This window comes from Engystomops pustulosus, chromosome 2 (genome assembly GCF_040894005.1).
Source record: "Engystomops pustulosus chromosome 2, aEngPut4.maternal, whole genome shotgun sequence".
NCBI lineage: Eukaryota > Metazoa > Chordata > Amphibia > Anura > Leptodactylidae > Engystomops > Engystomops pustulosus.
In genome coordinates, this window is record NC_092412.1 from 79,811,248 (window position 1) to 79,837,033 (window position 25,786).

The window sequence follows — 25,786 nt, forward strand, 5'->3', positions numbered from 1 at the left end:
GTTTTTAATACGCAGACTCCTGAATCAAGAGCAAAGTTCTAGAGGTAATCAGGAATCATAATCATACTTGGCAGACCCTATTGTGTATGGTTTTCATTGAAATGTTCTAGCAAACCTACAGATTAAGCCATCTTGAATGAAACCGTTGTGAAAGCTGCAAACAAAGTTGCAAATCATAATGTGACAGTGTTTTAGTAATTAGATAAATGAATTGTGAGAGGGGTGATTGTGTAGTGATATGCTCGTTTAACTGGCCTTTTTTTCCCCTCAGTCTCTGTCATGTCGGATTTAGAAAGGAAACTGAATGACCTTTGAAAAAGTGATGGAAATGAAGAGCTAAACAGAACTGGAAAGGACAAACCAATTAATATAAATGTGTTGCACATGCACATACAAATTTGATTCTGTTTTGAATAAGACCTAGAACTTTCTTCTTGTATCTCGCAGAAAATAAAACTCCACTTTTTCTGCCAGTGAATTCATGTGAGAGAGGGACTATGTGTAGTTTTTTTTTCCAGACAGGTCACAACGGGGATTAATATAGTTAAAGAAACCACAATTGATGAGAACATAAATGCACAGGAAGCACAATGCTACTCCAGATATAAAATAATAACACACTGCTCTGTGCCACTGTAAAACAAGATACTTAGAATCCATCATGTACATAGTAGAGTCATTTATTTTAATGACAAATGAAATGTCAAAATGACAAAGTGGATAATATTGATGGTTTCTAATGTTAAACGGTAATAGTACTGGGCAGCGCTGTTGTAAAATATTTATTAGTGAGAAGCTGTCACCACAACAGACCCTTTACATTACTTCATCAAACAGATGCCTTAATAGCACTGGAATAGAGGGTTTTCTACATGGTCTTATAAAAGCTCTTGTATATGCTCCTCTCTGACCTCTATTGTCCATAGTGCTCATGAGACTTTCTTTCCTGAAGCCCCATAAACTGAAGACATATGTACATCAAAGGTAGAATCTACAAAAACCCTAGCTTCAAATTATCCACCATATACTAGGTACAAGATAGGTTTTGTAGGTTTGTTCTTAAGTTGAATTTGTATGTAAGTCGGAACTATAAATTTTATGGGTAAATCTTTTTATTGAAAGTACTATGAATAAAAGTGTACAACATGTACAGTATTCACACATAGATGGTCAATACAATGCGGATAAAACAGTATTTCACAGGAAATGATATGTCACAAGAGCGTAAACACAGGCATATCTTAACAGTTGCAGTACCATTGCAAGAGTGAGCTGTGACATCAAGAAAAACAGAACACATGGTAAAGATTGGGGGAGTTGACAAAGAACACAAAAGGGGTATAGGAGGGGGGTAAGGGCTATGTAATTTCAGTTAAGTAGTTCCTGAAGAGAGCCAGGAAGACATAGCTGTGGAGATCCTGAATGTGGACCATGGCGACCAAACCTTATGGAACGTGGTAATTTTATCATTATCTAGAGCCATAAGCTCTTCCATTCTCATAATATGATTAAGACAGTCTACTAATTCTGCCTTAGATGGTGGAGAGGGAGACCTCCAGTGGCGTGGTATAACTGTACGAGCAGCGCTTAAAAAATGTCTAAGGAGTCCCTTCTTGGCTTTTGCAATAGAGTACGGGAATAACGAGAGTAATGCCAGTTCCGGAGAGAGAGAGAGATCACCTCCCCACTAACTTTCTTATATAGGTCCCATACCTCCTCCCAAAGCCGTGCGATTATAGGGCAACCCCACCAAATATGTAGTTGAGATCCTGTATAAGAGAAGCACCGCCAACATGAATCATCCACCTCAGGAAAAATTTATGCAGTACTGTGGGACATCTGTACCACCTGGAAAGAATTTTAAGATTCCTTTCCTGACATCTCCCAGAGATCGAGGACTGATGGGTCATGGCAATGATTTTCATCCTCTTATCCTTAGGTCTTCTTCCCATTTGAGCATATAAGGTGGGGCGGAATAGAGTCAGCGTCCCCTCCTCCGTCTCTGAGCAGTACGTAGACCCAGGAAATTGTATGTGAGGGGGGGTTGGATTGGATAAAGTCGGAACTATATATTTTATAATTGTAACCCCAGCCAAATTTATTTTTGTCTCTGTGACAATTGGATTTTAAGAACCAGGATTAACAATAAAACTTAATCACAGACACCTTTAACTATCACAGCTGTTTATTGTAGCCTAGGGCTAAAGAACAGTAAATTACCAATATCCAGAGGTCTGTTTGTAACTAGGGGTCGTCTGTATATGGTGGTATTTCTTTTTCTTACGATCCATGCTTGTCTTGTTCTGACTTAACTGGCAAAATGAAAATCACCCAGGTAAAAGGTGATTACAAATGGAATGTGTTAGGGCCAATTCACAACTCTGTTAAGTCTTCAGCTACCTTCATCAGTTATTGTGAGCCCAAACCAGAAGTTGTTGAACAGACAGAACAAGTGTAAGATTTTTCATTATACCAAACCTATCTGTAAGAAAAGTTAAGAAAGAATGTATTCCTTAGCACCTGAGGGGTCACTTATCTTTATTTTTCTTCCTTTTTTTCTGTCCGTTTTGAGACTTTTTTGACGCAATGCAATTTTTGTGCCTTTTCAGGGAGATTTTAAAATATTCGTAGGACATTTGTTTTTCGTTAGTAAGACACATTTATCTTATTCCAGATTTGCTAAATGTTCCAAATGACATTTATTATATCAATTTGGCTGAATTTTGCTACATTTACAGAAGAAACCGTACTTAAGGAAAATTTAGGAAAATGGAAAGAAGTGACTTGAGACATTTGTGTGACATTTTTGAGACATTTGTAGCAAATGTCTAAAAAAAAAAAATTTAACACAAGGAAAAAGTGAGATTGATAAATTACTAAAGAAGCAGACAAACAAAATGAGAGGCAAAAACTAGCTAAAACATACAAAGGTAAGATAAATGAACCCCCCTAGCATTTATTTAAAAGGAACCTTATGAGGGTTTAGGGCCATATATTTCTACCACCCTGTTACTCAGGACATTACCAGGATCACAATGATGTGCAGTGCTTATATCTTGCAGCATATCTCAAAATTATGCCAAAAATTTCTGTTCAAATATCATTTTTTATAAAAAATATAATGTGTGAGTATAGTTCACTATGGTGTATCTAGGTGTCCTACAGGTCAGGTATTCAACTTTGTACTGGATGGCCAAACTCCTCTGTCTATCCAGACAGAGGTTTCTTCCAGAAGACGCAAAGTGTGATATGAGCCTGATTTTCATTTTTGGCCCAGAAGAGTAGTAAAAAGGATCTTATGTTGTTTTAAAGGACATTACTTTAAAGGAGCTTGAAAACCAGTCATATTTCTTCATTGTACTTAACTGTTATATAATTTTTCCTATAGTTTATTCCTAAAAGGGTTGCTCCTCAACAAATATTTCCAGTGGGATAATTTCTTCTTCTTCATATAGTCAACTGTGTTGCAGCTGCTGAAGGAACTAGTCCTGTGGGACATTATTAACACCATAAGGGGACAGGCCAGCGTCACTTCTGCTCCCATGACTCTTTACTGACCATATGAATATAGCTCTCTGCATAATGCTAAATCTCTCAATATATAACATAATTGTACAATATACAATTGAATTGAATAAATGTGCATCATTGGGATTCTGGATAACATATCCATGTTGGTTTGTGGTCTGAAATTCTTATGACAGGTTCTTTTTAACACTTCATACTAGACTGACTTGTAAAATGCAATTTTTTTTATATGTATGTAATTTATTTCCTAGATTGTAGTCTCCGTGGCATAAATTCTGACCCCAAGGAAGGAAAAACACTTCTGGACTGAACAATTAATCAACAGCTTGAAGTGACAGATATGGCGATTCAATCCCTTGTCTAAGAATATTAAATGTAGGCCACATTCCTCAATCTGTAAAGCCACAGAGGGAAAAAGTCCCTGTTGCATTTGCCCTTTCATGGAGAGGGAAATATTATTAGAAAGGACATAAACACACTAATTAAATCACAGCAGTATGGCTGAGATGACAGCTGGTACAGCGTGTGACTGAGCTGATCCATATCTGTAAGCAGGAGGCACTTCACGTCCAATCCATTCACTATTAGGTCCTCTCAGACTTGCTGTGCAGACATTAAATAATAGCATATCATTTCCATGGATGAAATGATTTCAAGAAAGAGCAGGAAGCCTTTTTAGCCACTAAGCTTTTGTAAAACAGCAATAAAAAAAACATTACCTACCAGCTTGGATTTTTTTTTTTCCTTTTCTTTTTTTATAATGCGATAAAGATGTAATAATTCCATTACCTTTCATCAGCAGGATTCTTAAAAATCAACACTCTTGGCTTATCACGCTGTGAAACACAAATAGAGCTAAAGGCATGGTCGGCGAGGCACCGCTAAAGCTATATTAACTAAGGGAGATCAGCCCCTTTGTGAAAGAAACCGTATCTATTTCATTAGGACGGGCTCTAATTCGAAACTGTTGAAAATGAACTGAACATACTGTTTTAATAACAGCATTGCAAATTGTTATCTGCCTAGTAATTCTCCTCGCCATGTATAAATGCATGTGTCGGTGTTGTCATGAAGACCTGCTGTTTGAGGAAACAAGGCGATTTCTTTTAACATATTCATGTTGCGGCTGTAAAATTGCACAATTGTGGGGGGTTTTACCACTTGTGATAGGAGTGCGATAGCAGATGGCTGATTTTATGCGAGCTAGGAGACACACATATAGGAGATTCATTTTCAAGGTCACTTTACATAACAAACAAGCTGAAAAACACCAAGGTGTGCGCTAAAGTGTCGAAAACTGGGAATAGTTTATCTTATGTTATCTGCCAGCAAGCAAGGTGAATTTCCTGTGTTACCTTCAGTGTAAATACCTATAAAACAGCTTAGGGGGATGGAAGTCAATCCAGGTGATTAGAATATTAAACTAATGATGTGATAGATGATGGAGATGCACAGATTGATAATGATAAACACATAATAATAGAGAAATAGAGAAAAAGAAAGTATAGATGAAAGTTTGGTAATTAAACCAAATATAAGATACACAGATAAATAGATAGATAGATACATCATAGATGGAGGATTAAATTACTGACGATAGATAGATAGATAGATAGATAGATAGATAGATAGATAGTGACTGCCGAGCTTTGTGTGACAGTCACCGCCCCTAATCCCGCCCTTTTAGTAAGCAGCATCTAGTACCGTTTTTACAGGTGACTGGTCCTCTTTAATTGCACCTTTGATAACTGCTAAAGCTGATCATTGTAGCCTAGGACTATTATAATATCCAGAGGTCCATTTGTAATTAGGGGTCATCTGTAAGTCGGGTGTTCTTAAGTATGGGACTGCCTGTATTTTATATCATATTTTCAGATCTTGTGAGTTATGGCACTAATGCAGTGTTGGAGTAGGGTCTTTATACTCACCTTTGGGGAGTCACCTTTATTCCTCCTATTTTGCTTGCTCCACTATATGTCATACTGTTTTATCCTAAATGAGTTATTTGAAATATGAATTACTAACAAAGCTAAGTCGATGTTTCAATATTTATTCCTTGTATAAGTGTTTAAATATACAAGCTTTAAAAAAGAAACACAAAATAACATTTCTTTCAGTAACTGTATCCATCATGTGAATATGACTCTTGATTTAGTAACAGGCCCACAGGTTATATTGATATCAAGAATGGAACTCTACAAACTTTTTCAGGGTTTCCTTTTACCAATTACATTTTACCCCTCTCTGTCCCCATCTTGAGGACAAAGGCAAAACTACATCTGGGAAAAAAATCAATTATTGTGCCTGCCAGTCAACTTTGTAACTAAGGTACAGTATTTGAAAATATAAATGTTAAATGTATAATTGAAATAAACATAATAAGCCATTAAAAGACAACATATATTTTAAATCTAAAGCAGCACTTTTATTTATCAGTATAATGTTATGATAGATAGTATTACGTCATATGGCCTTGTAGTAATATGTAGTGACACTTGTATGTTATATATCTAATTTTACATGGAACTATAGTAACCCAAGGTAACTATACATTAAACTTCACATATCAGAATTGAGGTGTAAATGAACATGATATATTATAGTCCATTATGCAGTGGGGCCATGATAAATGGTTTAGACATGTAGAGTATAATACATGCCCTGCACCTGTCATATTATACAGTAAACAGGGAGTAGGAATGAATGTCAGCTCTAGATATTGGACTTTTAACATAACTCTTGGTGTGCAGTGATTTAGTATATGCCATTTGAGATAGTGACAAGGTAGATATAATGATATACGGTACCTAAAAAATAAAATATACCACAATATATGGACTGTATATCAATATATTTCTCAAAAAAATTGGAGTAAAGATTCAATAAACAGGTCAGTTTCGTGTCTCTACTGTAAAGACTTATCTAACAACATATACAATGTATATAAGTATAATCCTTATAAAGAGAGATTTAAATCACATAAATTGATAATACAAGAAAAATACAAGAAAATCTTTCCAAAATGTTTCCAATTTTTCCACCACACAGCCCCTTTCCTCCATCTTCACTTCACTGTTAAATCAAATGCATTAAACATTTAGCTAACTATTGGGTAAGTTTATATGCTACCCACAGCATATGGAGAGGTAAGGGGGAGAATAACATGCTCACAGATGCTGCTGCAGTGCTATGCTTCAACACAGCACTTAATTCACAGCTACCCTACTCAGTTCTTCTCTATAGTGTCCTGTGTGTGAGATACAGATACAGGAGCAGGACCTTCTCTTCTCTATGTGCAGTGTATGAGAGATATCATTATGGCTAGCTCAGGAGGAACTGAAGGGGAAACAAAATACAATATTAGACACAGTTGGGTAATCAGAAGTATTGTTAGAAAATGTTGTGTTACCAGGAGTTGGGAGGGATGGGGTGTGGGTTTTGAAGTGGCTCATAACTTCTGCTGGACATTATTACATTGTTTGCATGTTATGCAATGTACTGGAGAAACAGTAAAGATTTGTATTTTTCCGCTTGAGACAAATTTCCAGCACATATGTAGTTGTAACATCTAGTGCAAGTGAATTTATATCTATGGTTGTCTCAGATACATGTATGTATCTGAACATAATGCTGAGGTACACCCTCATACCTGAACATATACTAAGGTACACCCTCATACCTGAACATATACTAAGGTACACCCTCATACCTGAAAATATACTAAGGTACACCCGCATACCTGAACATATGATAAGGTACACCCTGAAAATATACTAAGGTACACCCTCATACCTGAAAATATACTAAGGTACACCCTCATACCTGAAAATATACTAAGGTACACCCTCATACCTGAACATATGGTAAGGAACACCCTCATACCTGAACATATGCTAAGGTACACCCTCATACCTGAACATATGCTAAGGTACACCCTCATATCTGAAGATTTGCTATGGTACACCCTCATACCTGAACATATAGTAAGGAACACCCTCATACTTGAACATTTGCTAAGATAAACGCTCACAACTGAATATATGCCAAGGTACACCCTAATACCTGAACATATGCTAAGGTAAATCCTCATACCTGAACATATGCTAATGTACACCCTCATACCTGAACATGTGCTAAGGTACACCCTCATACCTGAACATATGCTAAGGTACACCCTCATACCTGAACATATGCTAAGGTACACCCTCATACCTGAACATGTGCTAAGGTACACCCTCATACTTAATCATTGTTCTTACCAATGTTATCAAACTCTAGTTGTAAATGTTGTATTAACTCTATAATAATTATGGGCCTGCTTTATATATGTAAATGAAAGCAGAATATAAAACATTCAGCATGATCCAAACATCATGCTACAGTATTTTTACTAGTCCCAGGAAGCAGCAAATAAATAGTTTTCTGTCCTAGATACTGTGGTCTTTTCAAGAGCTAACAATCTAGGACAACAAGCGGGAGGTTAAAACTACTACCGGTAGAGAAAATGTTTGTGCTGCTATTTTCTTTCATAATAGGCTCCTAAATTTCAGGCTCCAAGAAGAGGAAGAGAAAAGTAGGATTCCTGTTTTTCCTTAAAATCAATAAACATTATGAAATAAGGGGCTTATACATGTTATATAATTGACTGAACTCCCCAATTGTGTAACTATTTCATGTATATCGGGAACCAGCACTCTCTCTAATGGCAGATGATGAGGCAATAAATGATTGCGCATGCTTGATTTCAATATGTTTGATATTTTTATCTTCCAAGAGATAAACTACCACCATAAGTCTATAAGCGGTATATTCCTCTCACCCTAATCCAATGCATGAGCGGTCTGTATTTCTTTATGGTAGTGAGAACCAAAAGTTTCCGACAACTGACAGCTCTGTCAAGTATACAGTCACTAGCAGTAAAGGCTCTACTAAGGGCCTGTATCACAAATACAATCATATGTTCATTCCAGTTAAGTGATAAACACCATGATACATAGTGGCAGACCCTACGTCTGGCTGAATCTGTCACAGCTTGAGATTCAGGATGTATTTGTGCCTTATTTTGTGGTAAAACAAAAACTATAGTTTGTATGATCACCCTATTGGACTATTCTTGGAATAGCATTAGCCTAATTGGCTAGAAAATCAATCCAAAAATTGTCGGTGATTGGAATAGTTTTCTGGCCACACTGGATGTTGGAACTGTCTGGAGACATAAGAAGCTCTTCGGCCATAACTTATACATGTAGGGGGGGTCCGTTTTATCAACATTTTTTTTTCCTCTTACCGGCCAGTAAGCGTTACTTATCAGATCACCTATTTTTCATGTAAAAATATTATAAATGATATTCATTAAGATAATACGTAGATTTGCATATCTGCATTAAAGAGTCTTATTTCTCTTTGTCTCATTATATGAGGATTTCATTCAATACGACGGCTTTAGTCATACAAAACATGTTATGAATTGGAAATATTGTCATTGAACTATAGACTGTTGCGGAGCAAGCTTCTGATGGCTTCTTCACCCGACTATTTAGAATCTGCTCACAGCACTGCCAGCTTAACCAAAAAGGATTAACTCTCATATCCAACTGAGAACACAGATAATTCTCTGTAATTGGTAAAAAATGAAGATGAATGGGTCTGAGAGATAAGGAGCAATTAGCTCATCAGCAGTTACAGCTGTGCACTCAATCCGACTCCATCTCTGGAGTCTTAGTCCTTTTTAAGGGACCCAAGCAGAACAAGTGTAGAGAAAACTACATAAAATGAAAAAAATGCTAATACGACAGAAAGAAGTACAAAACGCAACTATCAAACATGATACTGTCATTATCTCAAAGTAATGCCGTCCCTTCTATATTAACCTATCTAGTTAACTTTGATACCAGCCCACCTCTAATGATCTGGGTATAAAGTAACATTTAGTAATGCAGTAATAGTAAATATATTTTTGTTTCTCCATAAACTAGATTACGAGTATAGACACTCCTAAATTCCCTGTCAATCGGTTCATTATAGCAGCATCATCTGTTTGAAAATATAAGCAATTCCCTCATCTAATTATTGGGAGGATTTTAGGTTCATTAACATTGCCAAGGCAGAGAATCAGATGTGCAACTGCAGTGCTGTGCTCAGTGGCCTGAAATTTCACTTTCCTTTTATTTGATTTCTCAAGGTCTTGCAGACTTTCTGGAAAATGGTGAAGTTGCAAACTTTCTCTACAGTGAATAAGAAGAGGAATATCGGTCACAAGTAAGTCATTTAAAACACAGGATGTCGATATCAAGCACTCTTGTCAGGTCATTTCACACCAGTGATTTACCCTTGGAGTGGCCAAGCTACATTCTCCTGCTCATAATAAAATGAGATGAAAACTATTATAGTTACCAGCTCTTATGTATACGCCACACATCTTCTCTCAGCTGGATGCAACTGGTGGATTTATATCACATTATCAAATATAATAACTTTTTTATAACAGAAAGAAAGAGGCAACAATAATTAAACTGAGCAGCCAAATCTATTTCCCCCAAATACCAATCTACACATTTGACAGTTTTCAATGTGGAAAGATCATGTTTCCAATCAATCTCTTAAAGCCAATAAAAGAAATTTGACTTGATCAGCTGAACTGCGGACACTGTAGCTTTATTCAGAGTACATTATTTTCAAAGAACATCCGCCATGATAGAGAGCGGTATATCCGGTTGAAACGTGTTGGCTGTTTTATTAAATGTCACTGGTCTTGTAATCTGAATAAAGCTGAAGTGTCTACAGTGTTGTCTGGTCTACTTAACTTCTTCTACTGGATTGTTATACCTTCGCAGCAAGGGGGACTCATGCCTTGGAAGATCTGGGTCTGGAGGTGAGCTGAGGTTTACCTTTCACATTTACTTACGACCTCATGAAAACTAATGTGAGATGGGGCTGAAAACAGCTCAGATTTATTTCTATGGGCTCACAATTCCACAATGCCGTACATGTAAATGCGCCATTGCCCAGGCGGCAAACTCTTTTCTATTACTTTCTATTGTCATAGACATGTGATCAGCACTAACACACTGATACATGGTGTAACCAGCACACATATGTGTGTATATGGCCTAAGATTAAGGCAAGTAGATATATGTAGTTGCTGGGGAAGAACCAAGCATGCAGGATTTCAACATGAACAATCTTCCTTCTATCTCCTCTCCCCATACATGAGGGTCAAGAAACTCTTGGGTGACCGTTGTTTAAGGTTTTGCCAAATGGATGTTGCTACATTAGTAGCAGCCATTGTCTTTGTCAAGTATTAGTCATTGGTCTGCTGATGTCAGATTGTGGTACATTTATAAGTAATACAACAAAGTTATAATAGCACCAGAAAGCCAAAGTTGGACACATATGTAAGAAACCAAGAAACCAAATTTTATAGGGAGTCCCGAATGACCCTGATACACATTGGGGCAGATGTATTATTGTATATGCACCAAAAATCGTCGGGAAGTCACTTTTTTTAGGCGCAAAAGTGTTGCGGATCATTTATAATGTTTCCGACCATCCCGACTTGGCCATCTTTTTTTTTGGCGCAACTGGGCGTGGCCTTTATTTTCCACATCATCCACCACATTCATGTTGAGGTTGTTGGCTTTTTAGGGGCAATTTTTGGCGAAGAACAGACCAGGAAAAAAATGGTCTGAAATTTTTTAAAAAAGCCAGGCGCAGCCCATGTAAGATTTTGGCGCACATCTCATTTGTGTCGGCATTTTTATGGCACCCAACTCTTTAGTTTGATCTGCGCATTAATTACTTACAGCCGTGCGCTACCTTAATACATCAGGCTATGCTTCTTTACTGGTGATTGCCACTCACCTGTTGAATTGTAACCTATTAGCTGATAAGTAAGCAAAGTAAGGCCACTTATATATAATATATAGTATAGTATATAGTATTTGTATTTGAGGTTCTCTCAGTTATAGTGACATTCTCAATGCAGATTGTGATGTGTACAAGAAGACGACAATAGTCATGAAACATTTACGCTTCTTCCCTTTCACTATATTCTGTGATTGTTTATGACTCTATTATGCCAAGGAATTATGATGGCTTCTGTTTCCTATGTTTTAAGGCACACAGCTTCAATGTCTTCATGATTGATTCATTTCCTTAAGAAATAATAACATTTTTTGTATGTAGGTTAAACAATGAGATTTTCTTTGGGCATCTGTTTTGAGATCATATTCTGAATAAGTATGAACTCATTTCCTTTTGGTGAAGCCATTTACTATTGTTGATGTCTGTTTACAGGTTCTGTGTGTCAGATATTACTGTGTGGAAAATATTCTCCTTTGAAACTATCCATAGATTCTGGAAATATACAAAGCAGAGGAAAGTTTCTGCTTCATTGTGTGTGGATTACCATCATCTAATCTAAACATTTCTAGTAAATTAAAAGATACCCTTGATAGTTACTAACATGTTATTGGGCTTTCTAGGAAGCTGGACATGTTATTACCTTAGTACATTATACTCACAACCCACATACTTTTCCAATACATATTATTTCCCATTGGAATAGTAGGATCTGGTCAGACAGAAGTGATCCCTACTCCAGTTACTTTGGCTGTTATAATCCTCCCTCCATCCTTCCTAATCTCCTTTTCACTCTGGCATTTCTGCTGAAGGGTTTAGATTACAGAGGAACTAAATGGAAATGGTAGGGAAGTTATGGCATTTATGTCTTCTCCCACAAACCCAGAATGGATTGCAAATTCACAAACAGTGACTGCAGAGAAACTTCTAGAAAGTGAAGATTATAAATCATAATGTCATTCCTCATGAACACACAAGACAACTTGAAAAGTTAACTGCATAAGTAAGGCAAGAAAAGTATATGTCTTTAATTATATACCACTCATCTACACATCTTTTAGTTATGTTCTATATGCTAACAAGTTAGGGATTATGGGCTATTGCACATAGAGAATTACCAGATTAGCATATGCAGCAATTAGGTCCTTGAGGCAAGCAAGTATAAGGAAGAAGTTAGGACTACAGATTAAGTGGATTATGACTAGAAGACAGAGAAATGGCTTGAAAATTGTAGTCTTTTTATGTATGTAAATCTCAACTTTTTAAAATATTAAGCCTAAATAAAGCCTAGCTTTTATATTTTTTTTTAACATTCGAAGAGCTAGAGATATATTTTTCTACAATTTGCTTGCTAACTAGAGCCGACACGGATCTTGGAACCTCCAAAATGGAACATAAACAATTAAATAGCAGTGACCAGACTATTTAAAAATAAATTTAAGGTAGAATTAGACCTGCGTTAAACAGGTTTCATTACCCCTTCCATTATGAAATAGTGGAAAAAAACATCCAGTGTCTTTTCTTTCTGCTATTAAAATGGAAGTTTTATGGTAGGCAACCTTATATACATGGAAGTCAATGGGGAAAGGAAAGTGACGGGAGACTTAATTTCACCATCAGTTTTCAGTTTCTGTTACACTCTCCTAAAATGGAAAGTATAACAGAAACCTTAGTCACTGGTGTGAACTGAGCCTTAGACTGCTAACTTTTGGTTTGTAAAATCCATTAGTCCTGAGATTTTAATAAGAATTCTTTACTAAGAAAATGTGAGTTAGTAAATTAGATAACATGTGCTTTTATAATCTAAATCTAATGCACTTGAATACCTCTAACACAAAATATGGTATACTGCCATGTGGCTTAAAGAAGACCTGTCAGGTGAGTTTGGGACCCAAATGGGATCCATTTATTGGTCCTGGTCCTAATTAATGGCAGGGAAAAACTAGTAAAAATTATCAGCACTCAAACTTCCTTCATGCTTTATTGTACAGATGATACTTAATAGCAGCACTAGAAAAACATGTGTGCTGAGAATAGCTGAACCTATACTATTGGTCATAGCAGCAGTAGAAAAAAATGTGTGCAGAGGATATCTGAATTTTTATGACCTTAGTAATAGTACTATGACTTCTACTATGCACTATATACTAGTACTACTGTATAAGGAATTTCTGGCCTTAATGGCCCTTTGTTATAGCAGTGGTAAGAAAACGAGTGTGCAAAGGATATCTGAAGCATTTCTAACCTTACACCTAGTGCTATGACTACTAATATGCACTATGTACTAGTACTATAAGGCAGGGCCTTAACTAGGAGAAGCAGGGCCAAATAGCAGACTTCTGAATGGGGCTAAGCCCTCAGATAATATGCACATCCTCCATTCTTTAGTGTGGCAGGTCGGATGCTGGGGCCACCTGACACTGCAAGCCCCAAAGCAGCTGCTTTGGCTGCATTTTTTACCTTAATGGTCCTTAAAAAAAACAAGCGTGTACATTAAAAAAACAAGCGTGTACAGGAAATCTGAAGTGTTTCTGACCTAAGCGGTCCTTAGTCATATGACTAATCACGGTTAAGGTCAGAAATGCATCATAGTGCTAGTACATTGTACTAGTCATAGTCTATGACTAATAACCACTAAGGTTCAAAATGTATTAGATTACCTCTGCACTCACCACTGCTTTTAAGTGTCATCACTCCTTAAAGCATGAATCCAACATGTTATGGAAGTTGAAGTGCTGACCAGTTTTCTATTCTCTATACTGCCCTGCACCCAAGAGGCTAGCAGGATACCTTTACCACTAATTATATTGAATGGCAGGGTTTTCGACTTATGCAGGGGTTGTACTAGGCATTGAAGACAATACTGACTGACTGTATACTTTAACTAGAAGTAACCCACCACTGTTGCTTGCTTTCTGCCTTGTGTCTCAAGACAAAATTCATTATGTGAACAAAATTGATTAAAAACTATTCAATGACAATGTAAATTTATATGTGCTGAAGCCAAACTGGAAGGAAGCATAAAATAAAATAGCCCCACAAAACTAAATGAAAAACATCACTCTCGATAGGTAAAATCTGTCTAAAAAGCACTATAACCTGGAAATGCCAGTCTGTACAAATGACTTTCAGCCTTTACTTTTCCATTGTCCCTTATACTATCATCTTCCCCCTTCCTTCGTAGAAACAAATGACTTTGCCACAATTGTACCTTCAAGAACATTTATGTGTTCACTAAACCAAGTGTCTATTTGCTCCTATTATTAAAATATTACATTCACTTTCTTCTTCACCTCCTCCTCTCCTTCTACACAAATATAGCAATTTATATTAATGTTCAGGAAAATTGTGTGTATGCCATGAGCAGCATTGTCTTATCAATAATATGGCCCATATCAAGCAACCTGTCACAAGAAACTACTTGATATAAAGAAGAGATTGCAGACATCTCAGCAATCAATATTAGGACGGCTACAGTATGGAAGATTCAGCTACTGCATATCATTTTGTCAGCATCTATTTCAATGACCAAATGAAGCATTAATTCAAATCATAAATCTATGGTGATTTAAATCTAGGAATGAGCACCTGCCTGCTTTAATGATTTATTTTGTACATTTCAGTAAGCAGGAGATTTGTCCATATGAACTGACAGGTCACCTTCAGATGCCAGCAGCCGACTGTTTATCACCAAGCAGACTAACATCTCATCTTAGCAAGTAAATATTAAACTAAAAGAATCCAATTGATTCTGGGAGAGGGGGATAAGGCGTCACGGCCATATTTTATTCTCCTCTCAGGCCATTAATGCTTTATTTTTCTAAATCCCATGTTTTATTTGCCATCTTCCCCTAGAATGGTAATTCCTGTAGAAGCATCTGAACTCAAGGTTATCATTTTAAATTGGAACGTAGAAGATAAAATAATTACCTATTTGCATCTTTGGCTGCCTGCGACTGCCTTTACATTTTGACCTTTGCAATTCAGCAGTAACAAGTTCACAACTGTTTGCAATACTTATTTGGATTAATAATATGCTCTATTAAAATCCCTATTTCTCCTGGATTACTGACTCATTAAACAGACATGTAAATATCTGCATAGAATGAACCTTGCTATTTCTCTAGAATAAAGGTCTATTGAGGAGGCAGCGAGGTGTCTCATATTGGCACCTCACCAGCTTTATGAAATCAGTTAGCAAATAAGTGGTTCAGGCCCAAATATCTGTGAGGAAGAGGAGGGGTGGTAATGGCTGCTTTATGCTATTTACACTTTGTGTTATTGGTGCTATTAGATTATTATGTGTTTTTTCCCTTTTTTTTAAATTCTGTTTTCACCAGTAAAATGTATTTGGCATGGTAACTTTGTAATCTCCTGGGCTGGCATTACCGCAGGTTGTCCACCTGAATTTACAAATAATATAAGATTTTATATAAGTTTTGTTCAGAAATAGCCAATTGAAATTCTTTGTTTTCAGATTCGATAAAATAACTGGAGCAGATATATCAATAACAGCTGAAAGAGAGTTTACCACCTCACAGATTATGCTATTGATAAAAACAGCATTATGCAGGGTACTTTTTAACTCCCCCTATCAAATCTATTTCCTAATTAGAGAAAAAGTCAGTTTTCAAATGAGCTACTTGGTACTACAGGGGTGGGAGCCATGCCTACTGGTGTAATTCTTTCATCGAATGATGCCCAGTGCTTCCTAGAAAGACCCCATATGAAATGTCTGATGTTGCCAGAAAAAACAGAAAACAATTCTACCAGCAAGCACAGCCACACCATTGGGAAACAAGAAAGATTGGAGTGATTTGAGGCCTGGTATACACCCTTTAATCCAGAGATGATAGACTAAATATGTTCCAAGTACATCCCTTTTGCTGTATAATACATTTTGGGGTATTAAAGCCTTTTCTCTTCCTTAAACCACCTGTTCAATGTTATACTTTAGTGTTTGCAAAAGAAATTAATAAAACTGCCAGCTTATATAGAAATAAAAAGTTTGTGTGATCCTACATAATAAGGGGGTCTCAAATCACTGTTCTTTTCAATGCAAAAGTGAACATGAAATTCAAAATGTGCCTCGGATTTTGGGCATCCCCATCTAGAACTGGATGGATTTTTCCAATATAGAACTGGATGAGTCACAACAATATATCATCTTTGCAAATTGGTTTTAACACCTTAATGACCCCAATTATGTGTTTTTACACTCATCACCATAGGTTCCTCCCGTGGGATTAAGGTGTTAATATGAGTCTGATACAAGTCAATGTTAGTTTTTTCAGACCAAAGTAGAAAGTTCATTGATACTTACCAACACTTGAGTTGAGATCCCCATTGTCTGAGTCTGCTCCGTGCTGTGTATTGCTGTGGTAGTTGCTCATTGCTTCTAACTTTATTTTCTTAACTTTCATTGCTTCAGCTATTGCTGCATTGGTGGCAGCTGCTGCAGCAGCGGCTGCTGCTGTTAGACCTAGGAAAGATGGAGTAATATATAAGGAGATATTATTCAGAATATAAAATATCCCAGCCAAGGAGATTCCACCAACTCTTCTACAGGGTCAATCTACATTCTGCTGCATCAGTTCACCTATTCCATTCTGTAACAGGTGATCAGGCCTATGTATAGTCCCGCCAGATGGCACTCAAAATATTTTATGTGAAATATTTAAACCCTCCAATAAATGACTGGTTATATAATCCCAATAAAAATACGACAGAACTTTACCTTTTGCCACTTTCTTTTATGTGGCTGACAATAAATGTTAAGTTGCATATTATAATTTTACATGCCGCTTGTGCGAGAAAACTGTCAATCATAATAGAACCCATTGAAAAACCATTTTTGCTGGAGTTTTAATGAATACATTTGTGTTTCTTGGGGATAAACCATATGTCTCTAGTATCAAAGTTGATCAGAGATTTAATAACTATTAGATATTAAGGAATTCAGTTTCCTTAACCAAAAGCCAAAGAATAGAATGCATTACTAGGGTGCATCAATATGGGCTGTATTCTTAAGATGAGGTGTTGTACAGCCTGTAAAAATAGGCTAAGAATTTTAGAAAATGAAATCATGTAATTTACAAATTAGGATAAATAGATGTCAAAAAGATTCAAGAAGAGATGGATGTCATCAATAAAAACCCTGGTTTTTATTAATGAGACCTACTATTCTCTGGGAGCACTGTATACTTTTTTCACTACATTAGAAAATAGAAAAAGTTTGGAGGAGATTTATCAGAAGTGTCTGAGAGGAAAACTGTTCTAGTTGCTCGTGGTAACCAATCAGAGCGCAGTTTTCATTTTTCCACAGCTGTTTATAAATTAAATCTGAGCTCTGATTGGTTTCCATGGGCAACTAACATAGTTTTAGCTCAGACACTTCTGATAAATCTCCCCCATTGATGTTAAGGGTTTCCACATGTCCTGGTCCCAATTAATTCTGTGAATTATAGTCACAAAATGATGTTGTGGCATTACAATGTTACTACTAGTCACCGCTAGTCATTCTTGGGTTTAAAGGTAACAAATTGGAATGGAGAGCAGCAGGGCACAGGGCATAATCAAAAGATAGGAAGCCCTAAGTTGGTAACAAAACTATGTCTCCTTTTATTATTTTATAGCTTAATATTTTCCTTTTTTCTCCCAATTTATTTAAAGGAAATTCTACCAATTACTGCTGCATGGTCAGGGATTGCAACTATTTCCCACCAAAAGTTAGTGGAGAGAGGTGAAGCTGCAGAGTAGACCGCCACAGAGCCCTTCTGCCCCATGTCTCCATGCTATCTGTTCGATCAATTCTATGCCAGGTCCTGCCTAGTATAGACTTTCCAACTGTACAGGGGCCGCCGAATATATCATATATATATTTGAAGTGGTGGGATTACATCAAGCACTGGGTTTACATTCAGCGCTGAAGCACCATGCAACAGCATGGGATAAATCCCCTTTTGACACTATATAGGACTCAGCTAATGTACAGATGTAATATGCAGTAATATTTAAGGATATTCTATTGGATTAAATACATTTTTGCTAATAACATATACATGTGTGAGTGCATCCTAATGAGATGAGAACACATATAGCCCACATTATTTGTAGAAAGCATTTCCCTGTGTGGATATTAGAGAAGGAAAGTCAGACATGTGGCATGTGGCAATAATACGCAGTCTTGGTTACAAACCATCTGATAGGCAGATGGCATAAAACTGATTCCACAGCTGAGAAGTAGTGGCGTGTCGTTAAAAGACCTTGTTTGTATTCTAAGTGTTACCAGAGCCATATTGATATCCACAATACATCACAACGTTATTGCAACAGTCTTGTTAGTTTCAAGCATAAATGCTCAATTCTTTTAATCCCTAAGGAGATAGTTCTATGAGTCAGAATGAACACCAACATGGACATCAAGCAACTAGAAGCTGGATTTACCTTCCTCTCACCTCTACAGGACAAATCTTATAGTATTCTAAATTACAGGAAGCATTAAAATGTAAATTCACTTCTGGTGAACCTAAATGTATATATTAAGTGATGAGTACATGAGTAGCTATTCTTTCATTTGAATTCCATTCAGCCACCTTGTCACCGGTCACACAGGTCCAGGATTCAAATAGTGGGGATTGTAATGCCCTGGAACAATTATTAAATAAAAAAGATTCAACATCAGTTTAATTTACCATACAAATAAAATAATAAAGGCTATCATTCAGGGAACTCTGCAGAAAGTATAGAGCAGAAAGGGCTAATCAATGAAACAGTTAAAAAAATTCCAGTATAACTTGGATGTTACTTATTTCTATATTTGCTGATTCTACACCTAATCGTCATGTGGATGGTCCTGCCCTATTATCACTGAGTAGGATTGCCCCGTAGCTACTAAGCTCAGACAAAATAAATATTGACTGACAACTATTTGCTTATGGATTGAAGGCTGCCGATAAATGAGTCAGACTGTACACTGGACTTCAAAGCATAAAAAAGTAAGAGTTTTACCTTAAAGTGATTCTTTCCCACAAACTATATGTAAATCTGTCTAACTCTAAGGCCGGTCATAAGGGGGTTAATGGGAGCTATCTATGTTAACATTTTCTTTACACCATTTCAAATAACCTGTAGAGAGATTTCTGTTAATACTATCATCAGCAGCACTCAGGACGACATGCATGGGGAGGGCTGTAGAAAGTTCGCTAATTATAAACCAGCACCAAAAATTAGTTCTATGCAGCAAATGGGTAGTATTTGCTTATTGTAGTGGGTTGGCTGCAAAGATTCGGGTCTGTGTGCCTCTTAGTGTGCCCATTAGGCACCCAACCATTTAAATTGAAAACTGCTATTTTAAAGTTGGAAAAGCTAAATTTACCATTTAACACTTATGGCTGGGGATGCATCATTATATTGTAATGCAAATATCAGCAAACTTACATCAAACCATAAAATACACAATAGCTGTATAAGGACTTACAACATATTCCCTACACATGATGCACTCAACTCTACCACATCTGAGCTGTTAAATTAAAACAGTTATATAAAAAAATGGGTGGTGGTCTGTTTCATAAAAAAACAAGAGCAGGTTAAATCTAGAGCAAAATTAAAACAGACAAACCATCAACGCGTATCAAACTTGACATCTTAATTACAGATACGCAAAATGACAATGGAGCAGCTTAAATTTTTTCTTTAGAAAGTAAACACTTCAAATACATCCAGAAAAAGCCACTACTTGTACTGCTGCCAACAAGAAGTAGCAAAGAGAGTACCTCTCCTTTGTCTCTTTTACAGTACATTCACTTAGGAATACCCACAATAAAATTAGTATTGGCCTGGAGTTTATATGGCCCACCAGAGGTCAAGATTCATAAATATACTCAGGATAACAAAATAACAAAAATACAGCTTTTCACATGTGTAAGTCCATCCTGTCTCTATCAGTTCTGGTGTTAACAATTTTGGTTGTCCCTGGATCTGATAATAAATCTTCCCATGCATAGCTACTGTCTTGCTCTTGTCTGCACACTGTAGCTCTTTCTGCCTCTCTCCCCCTGCATTAAAAGACCAGCTCAGACACAGTAACACACTACAGGCAGTGCCAGCAAGAACATTGTGCAGAGACTTACTCTTCAAGCTACAGGCAAGATAAGGTCTTAATCTGGGAGAGATAGGCATAGTAGGGCTGACAGTGTGGTTCATAGGTGAGTTAGCAGAGCTGAGAGTGTCATTGTGTTTTATATCCATCTTATGGATCCCATTATCTCTTATCTCTGATCTGTCTCATCTGTATAGTTGTTTTTTGTCAGAAATGAGTAGAATGCTTAGAAGCTAAATAAAAGTGTAGATAAACCTGTGCCCTGAATCTAAGCACATTGTCAGTACACATCATCTGATAACACAGATACATTTCTCCCTGGATACTGTACAAGAACCAATGAGAAACCATGAGAAAACCGCATGTGGGCAAAGAGGGTTCCTCCTGTTTTTATTTATCTTCATGATAATAAAATATGCCACATATGCCACATATATATGCAAGTCTGCCAATTTTAATTTCCATTGATGCGGTCCTACTTAAAACATTGACCCACTTTAAAAGAGCAGTATTACTGTGCAGTGCCTATATTTGCAGGTAAGGATAACAGTATATTGCTCATATGTACAGGATAATTCTTAGTAGTATAGTGCCCTGATTATATAAACAGGATAAGAGCAATTGTACAGTACTGAACAGTATCTATATATGCAGGATAGAAAAGTGGTACTGTGCAGTTCCCACATATGCAGAATACTAGTGCTAGTGCTGTGTTTTCCCCATATATGTAGGCTAAGAGTGGTAGTACAGTGTGGTGACCATTGATACAGGATAAGACTAACAATACAATACAGGGCTCTAATATAAGAAAGGAAAACCACAACCTTGCCACAGCTGATGTATCAACAGAATCACTACCTTTATAAGAAGGAGCTTTTTGTCACATTGAACTTCACTCTCATGGGACAGTTTTTAGCTTTTTCTCTATAGGCAGAACACAGGCTACTAAAACAGCTGCCAGCAAGTTGCTAATGTATTCACAATGCAAGAAAATTCCTTTCGATGTTGAAAGTTTATTATTGGGGCATTCTCCATAGTAAAGTAAAGATCTCCAATAATAAGTAGACATGAGGGAATTGCTGTTTATGCAACTCCATGATATATATTAGCATGGGTTCATCTCCATTTAATTACTTTTCACTCCTCTATAGTGAGATACTCTATACTTACTCTATATAATTAGAGAATACCCAATAGTACCGTGAACATGTTCATGCCACACAGTTAGCAGAAGTGATTAGAATTATAATATCCACAGTTTACAGTTCAATAGCTCAGTAATGTATTTCCATGACTTGCTAGACCTATAACTAGGACCTATAACACTATTTTAGTGTCTCAGCCAATACACAGCAGATATTTAACACACATGCTAATACACTAATATTACCCACAGCGTCTGCTACGCTGTTTTATTAGGAAGAAGTTAGTAGATGTAAGTTCTCTAAGTTAAAGCGGAATTCTTATCTTACACAATCTTATCTTACAGGAAAGGCCATAAATGTCCGACATATGTAAGTTCCATGGCCTGGGAACAACACCAATCTTTAGAATTTGAGTTGAAATACTGTCCAGTTAATTCTAATAATGAGGAGATGACAATGTTATGTCTTCATCCTAATTCACAGTTCTGGCCCAAATGAGAAGGCAAGGAGTCTACCATAGCTTTATACGCAGTTGATAGGGCACATGAATAATACAGGTTCTACCTACTTAACTACTGAAGCTCATGGCCTCATCATTTAATATTATGCTGTAAGCATTTTCTAAGCCATTACTGGACCAGGAAATACCATAAGGCCAACACGTAGGTGGATTAGCCTATAACACATCCCACACAATAGGTTCCCTGAGGTTGGGCCTACAGCTACAATAGTTGTTAAAAAAAGCAGCTGGTTCGGGGAACCAAGGAGGAGCAGCTTCCTATTCACCGCTTAAAGTGTCATGGCACAGTCCAGACCTGGACTCTACCTGTTCATGGAGTAGAGGAGTGGAATGGCTGGGCATTGCTGTGTCGTGCCAAGCGGTAAAGTCTAGCATTAGGGAAGCCCAGACATATAGGTTTGCTTGTCCACTCCAGCACAAAGACCATTCTTTTCTTCTTGATCATTGTCATGTGAAAGGGTCCTATTAAAGTGTGAAATGTAGAGCTTTCGAGATTTGTTTACAGATGTCTATTTTTACGGATGTATATATATATATATATATATCTTTTTGTATTGTCTGTAAATATGCAATTTTAGGCTACAGGCATTAGCGGTTTTTACTACATACAACATAAGTGCATTCTCAGAGAACACTCCATCTATTACATTATTCATTTAATATGTAACCTTGTGAAGGATCATAAATTGTTACTTTATCTAATCAAAGCAGACTTAATAATGCAGAAGGGCAAAGGTTTAATTTTGTGAAGTATTATTTTACACTGGCTTTAGTAAAAAACTACAAGGGGAAAAGGCAAGAAAACCAGTAATAAATGATCCTTTATAGCCCAGGGCATTGGCCTAGTTAATAAACTTTCATTGAAGGTTTCTTTCAACTGTTCCGGACAATGAAGTAAAAAAAAAAAAATTCTTAAATTACAGCCATGTGTGAGTTTTAAGGTTCTCATTCCTTTTATCTCCACCTCCACAGTTTAGGAAAAAAAGATAAATGAGATATGTAATTGATTCTCCCTGAATGAAAAGCTTTGTCTAGAAAAACACAGTAAAATAATATATTTGCAATAGTCCAGACTGAAATAGATTTACAATGATGTTATGCTGTTTTATCACAGCACTGTTCCTACACTTATTGAAGGCAGCTACATAGGGGTGTACTAAGTGTTCAACTTACAAAAGGCTCTGAGACATTTTAATGTAAATGCTTCAAGGAGCCTCTGACATTAAAGCTGCGTACATTTTACGAGCTTTCACAAAGCCTACAAGATGCAAGTACATGCTATTAATCCATAACATAATGTCAACTAATAGACCCTAAAGGTGCTCATACAAGTAGAGAAAAGACAGTTGAACCCACTGATTTCAGCAGGTTTATATAATGTGTATAAGGTGTGCCAAATATCACCCTCAAAAGAAAATGTTGAAGGAAAGTAAGTAGGGCATCGACATAAATCAAATACATTACAAGTGTCCAAAAATAAGGGAAGGGTTGTGGGACTGGGGTCGCAGGGGCTGTTTTCTAAGGTGCCGCAGGAGAAGAGAAAGGCAAAAGAGGACAACTAAAGGATAAACTGCAACATAAACCAAAAACTAATGGGAATATATGCCAATACAACAAGAAATAATAGAGAAACATCTTCCTTCACTGTACATAAAGAAAGGTCAATATCTTGGGCAATAATCTTTTCAATAGTTTTGTTTTTCTATGGACGAATATAGGAAATCCAGTTGGATCTCTGCAAAGGGCTTTTTTTAAAAAGGTGGACAATTATAGTTGCAAGAGCTATGAATATGAAGTTTCCGGAAAAAAACTTCTTGTCAACAAGCATTATACAAGCATCTAATATTGCATCTATTGTATTATGACTTATATCATTTATCTAGTTACCTGCATAGAACGTGAGAATCAGACGACGCTTATCTGACGCCAAGAATTATAATACAGTAAATGTTTCTATGGTCTCCAAACATTTCCAGGAATTGGTGACTGTAGTTGTTTTTTCATTTATGGGTAAAGAGAGAGTGGTGAAATCGATTTGGGAGGGAGATAACAGAAGTAAACTGTTTGATCGCATAAACTTCTGGATTTTTTCCCTCAATACTAGGTTTTTGTTTAGACTCCAAAAGTGACAAGATGTGATATATCAATATCAGTGTTTTAGACTATATTGATCTCTTTTGTTCTTTTCCTCTTATGATTTAAAATGGTGGTATCGAAGCTGCAGCTTATTATATATTGTATTTTAAATTTCTCACATACCTTCCTGAGGCATTCTGTATTGTCTGATTTCTAACATGTGACATATGGGCCACTTTTTGTGGCTGGAGTAGGAGCTAAATGATCCCAGCCTATGTATGGATTAAGAAACAGTATGGTATAAGAGATAAGCTCTCTATGAGCAACGCTTCAAGGAGAGATTTTATCATATAGCAATTGATAAAAGAAAGCCCATTGTTTTAAAGGAAATCTACCGTTAAAGTTAAGCATGATAAACCAGGGACACAAAATCTTAGATCCAGGCATGGTAATCGTCTTATATTTGTCATGCATGGCCTCCTTACATCAAACTTTAAAATGATGCTAATAAGACTGAAGGGCTATGGGTGGGTTGCAGAAGCCTTCTGTGCTGTGGCTTCACAAGCTGCTGTTACACTGTATTGTTACACATCTAACCCTCCCACCAGGATATCCACTAATTTCAGCAGCAGTGACCATACAGAGGAAGGGGGGAAATGCTCCTTCAGAATGGGACACCCTGTGCATGAACACCCCCATAGCCTTTCAGGCAGGCTTATATGCATAATAAGTTGATTTTAGAAGAAAAGAGGCCATGGATAACAAATATAAAAAGATTACCACAGTCATAATGCCTGGATCTATGAGTAAGTGTCCCTGGTTTATCATGCTTGATTTTAATGGTAGGTTTACTTTAATAGGTTGGTACACAGTTATAATGCATCCATGAACATGAAGCCTTAGGATAGGATATATGGAAAGATCTGAGTCTTTTAAGAACACTTTGCCCATTTGTATGTTAAGATAATTTTATTATTCAAATACTTTCTAGTCACTGAAGGGAAAATTGAAAACCCTAAAGGTCAAATGTAATACAATCATAACATAAGACATTGTATCTTATTTGTGTGACCCTTTTCAAAGACACTCAAGATTAGTTCCAAGTTAATCATCAGTTTGTAATTTGTGCAGTATTATTTGTTATTTATGCTAAGCTATCTTCATCCAGAAATAATGCCAAATCTTAAAATGACATTGCTGGGAATGGAAACAATTTGATCTTATCCAGTTGCACTTTTCTATTCATTGTGTTACAACATAATGAACATATTGAGGTTTCTGGGAAATAATATGCATAGAAGTTTGCGAACCTGAGCATGTAATGCAATGAAGTATTCTAAATATAAACATGTACTGAAAATATTTAAAATTGCAAATAATCAAGTGTGTGCTTGAAGCAGAGAACCCTTTGTATAGTCATTCTGTGCCATTACTAATAATTGTGGGTTCCACATAGTGTAGTAGTGCGTTGGTATAGTAGAAATGTGGTGCAGACACTATGATAGTAAAAAAATCTTTAATAATACAATTGCAACAAGTATTTGAAAATAATTA

General features: G+C 36.6%; 1 protein-coding gene across 7 annotated transcripts in view; it reads right to left on the minus strand.

Annotated features, from left to right (window-relative positions):
• Window positions 1-25,786, minus strand: part of DACH1 (dachshund family transcription factor 1) — a 216,344-nt gene that overhangs the window by 91,065 nt on the left and 99,493 nt on the right. For all 7 annotated transcript variants that reach the window (XM_072135319.1, XM_072135321.1, XM_072135318.1 and 4 more), the window contains exon 3: window positions 16,712-16,870. In XM_072135319.1, coding sequence (XP_071991420.1) covers window positions 16,712-16,870 — 159 coding nt within the window. The remainder of the gene's footprint in view (window positions 1-16,711; window positions 16,871-25,786) is intronic.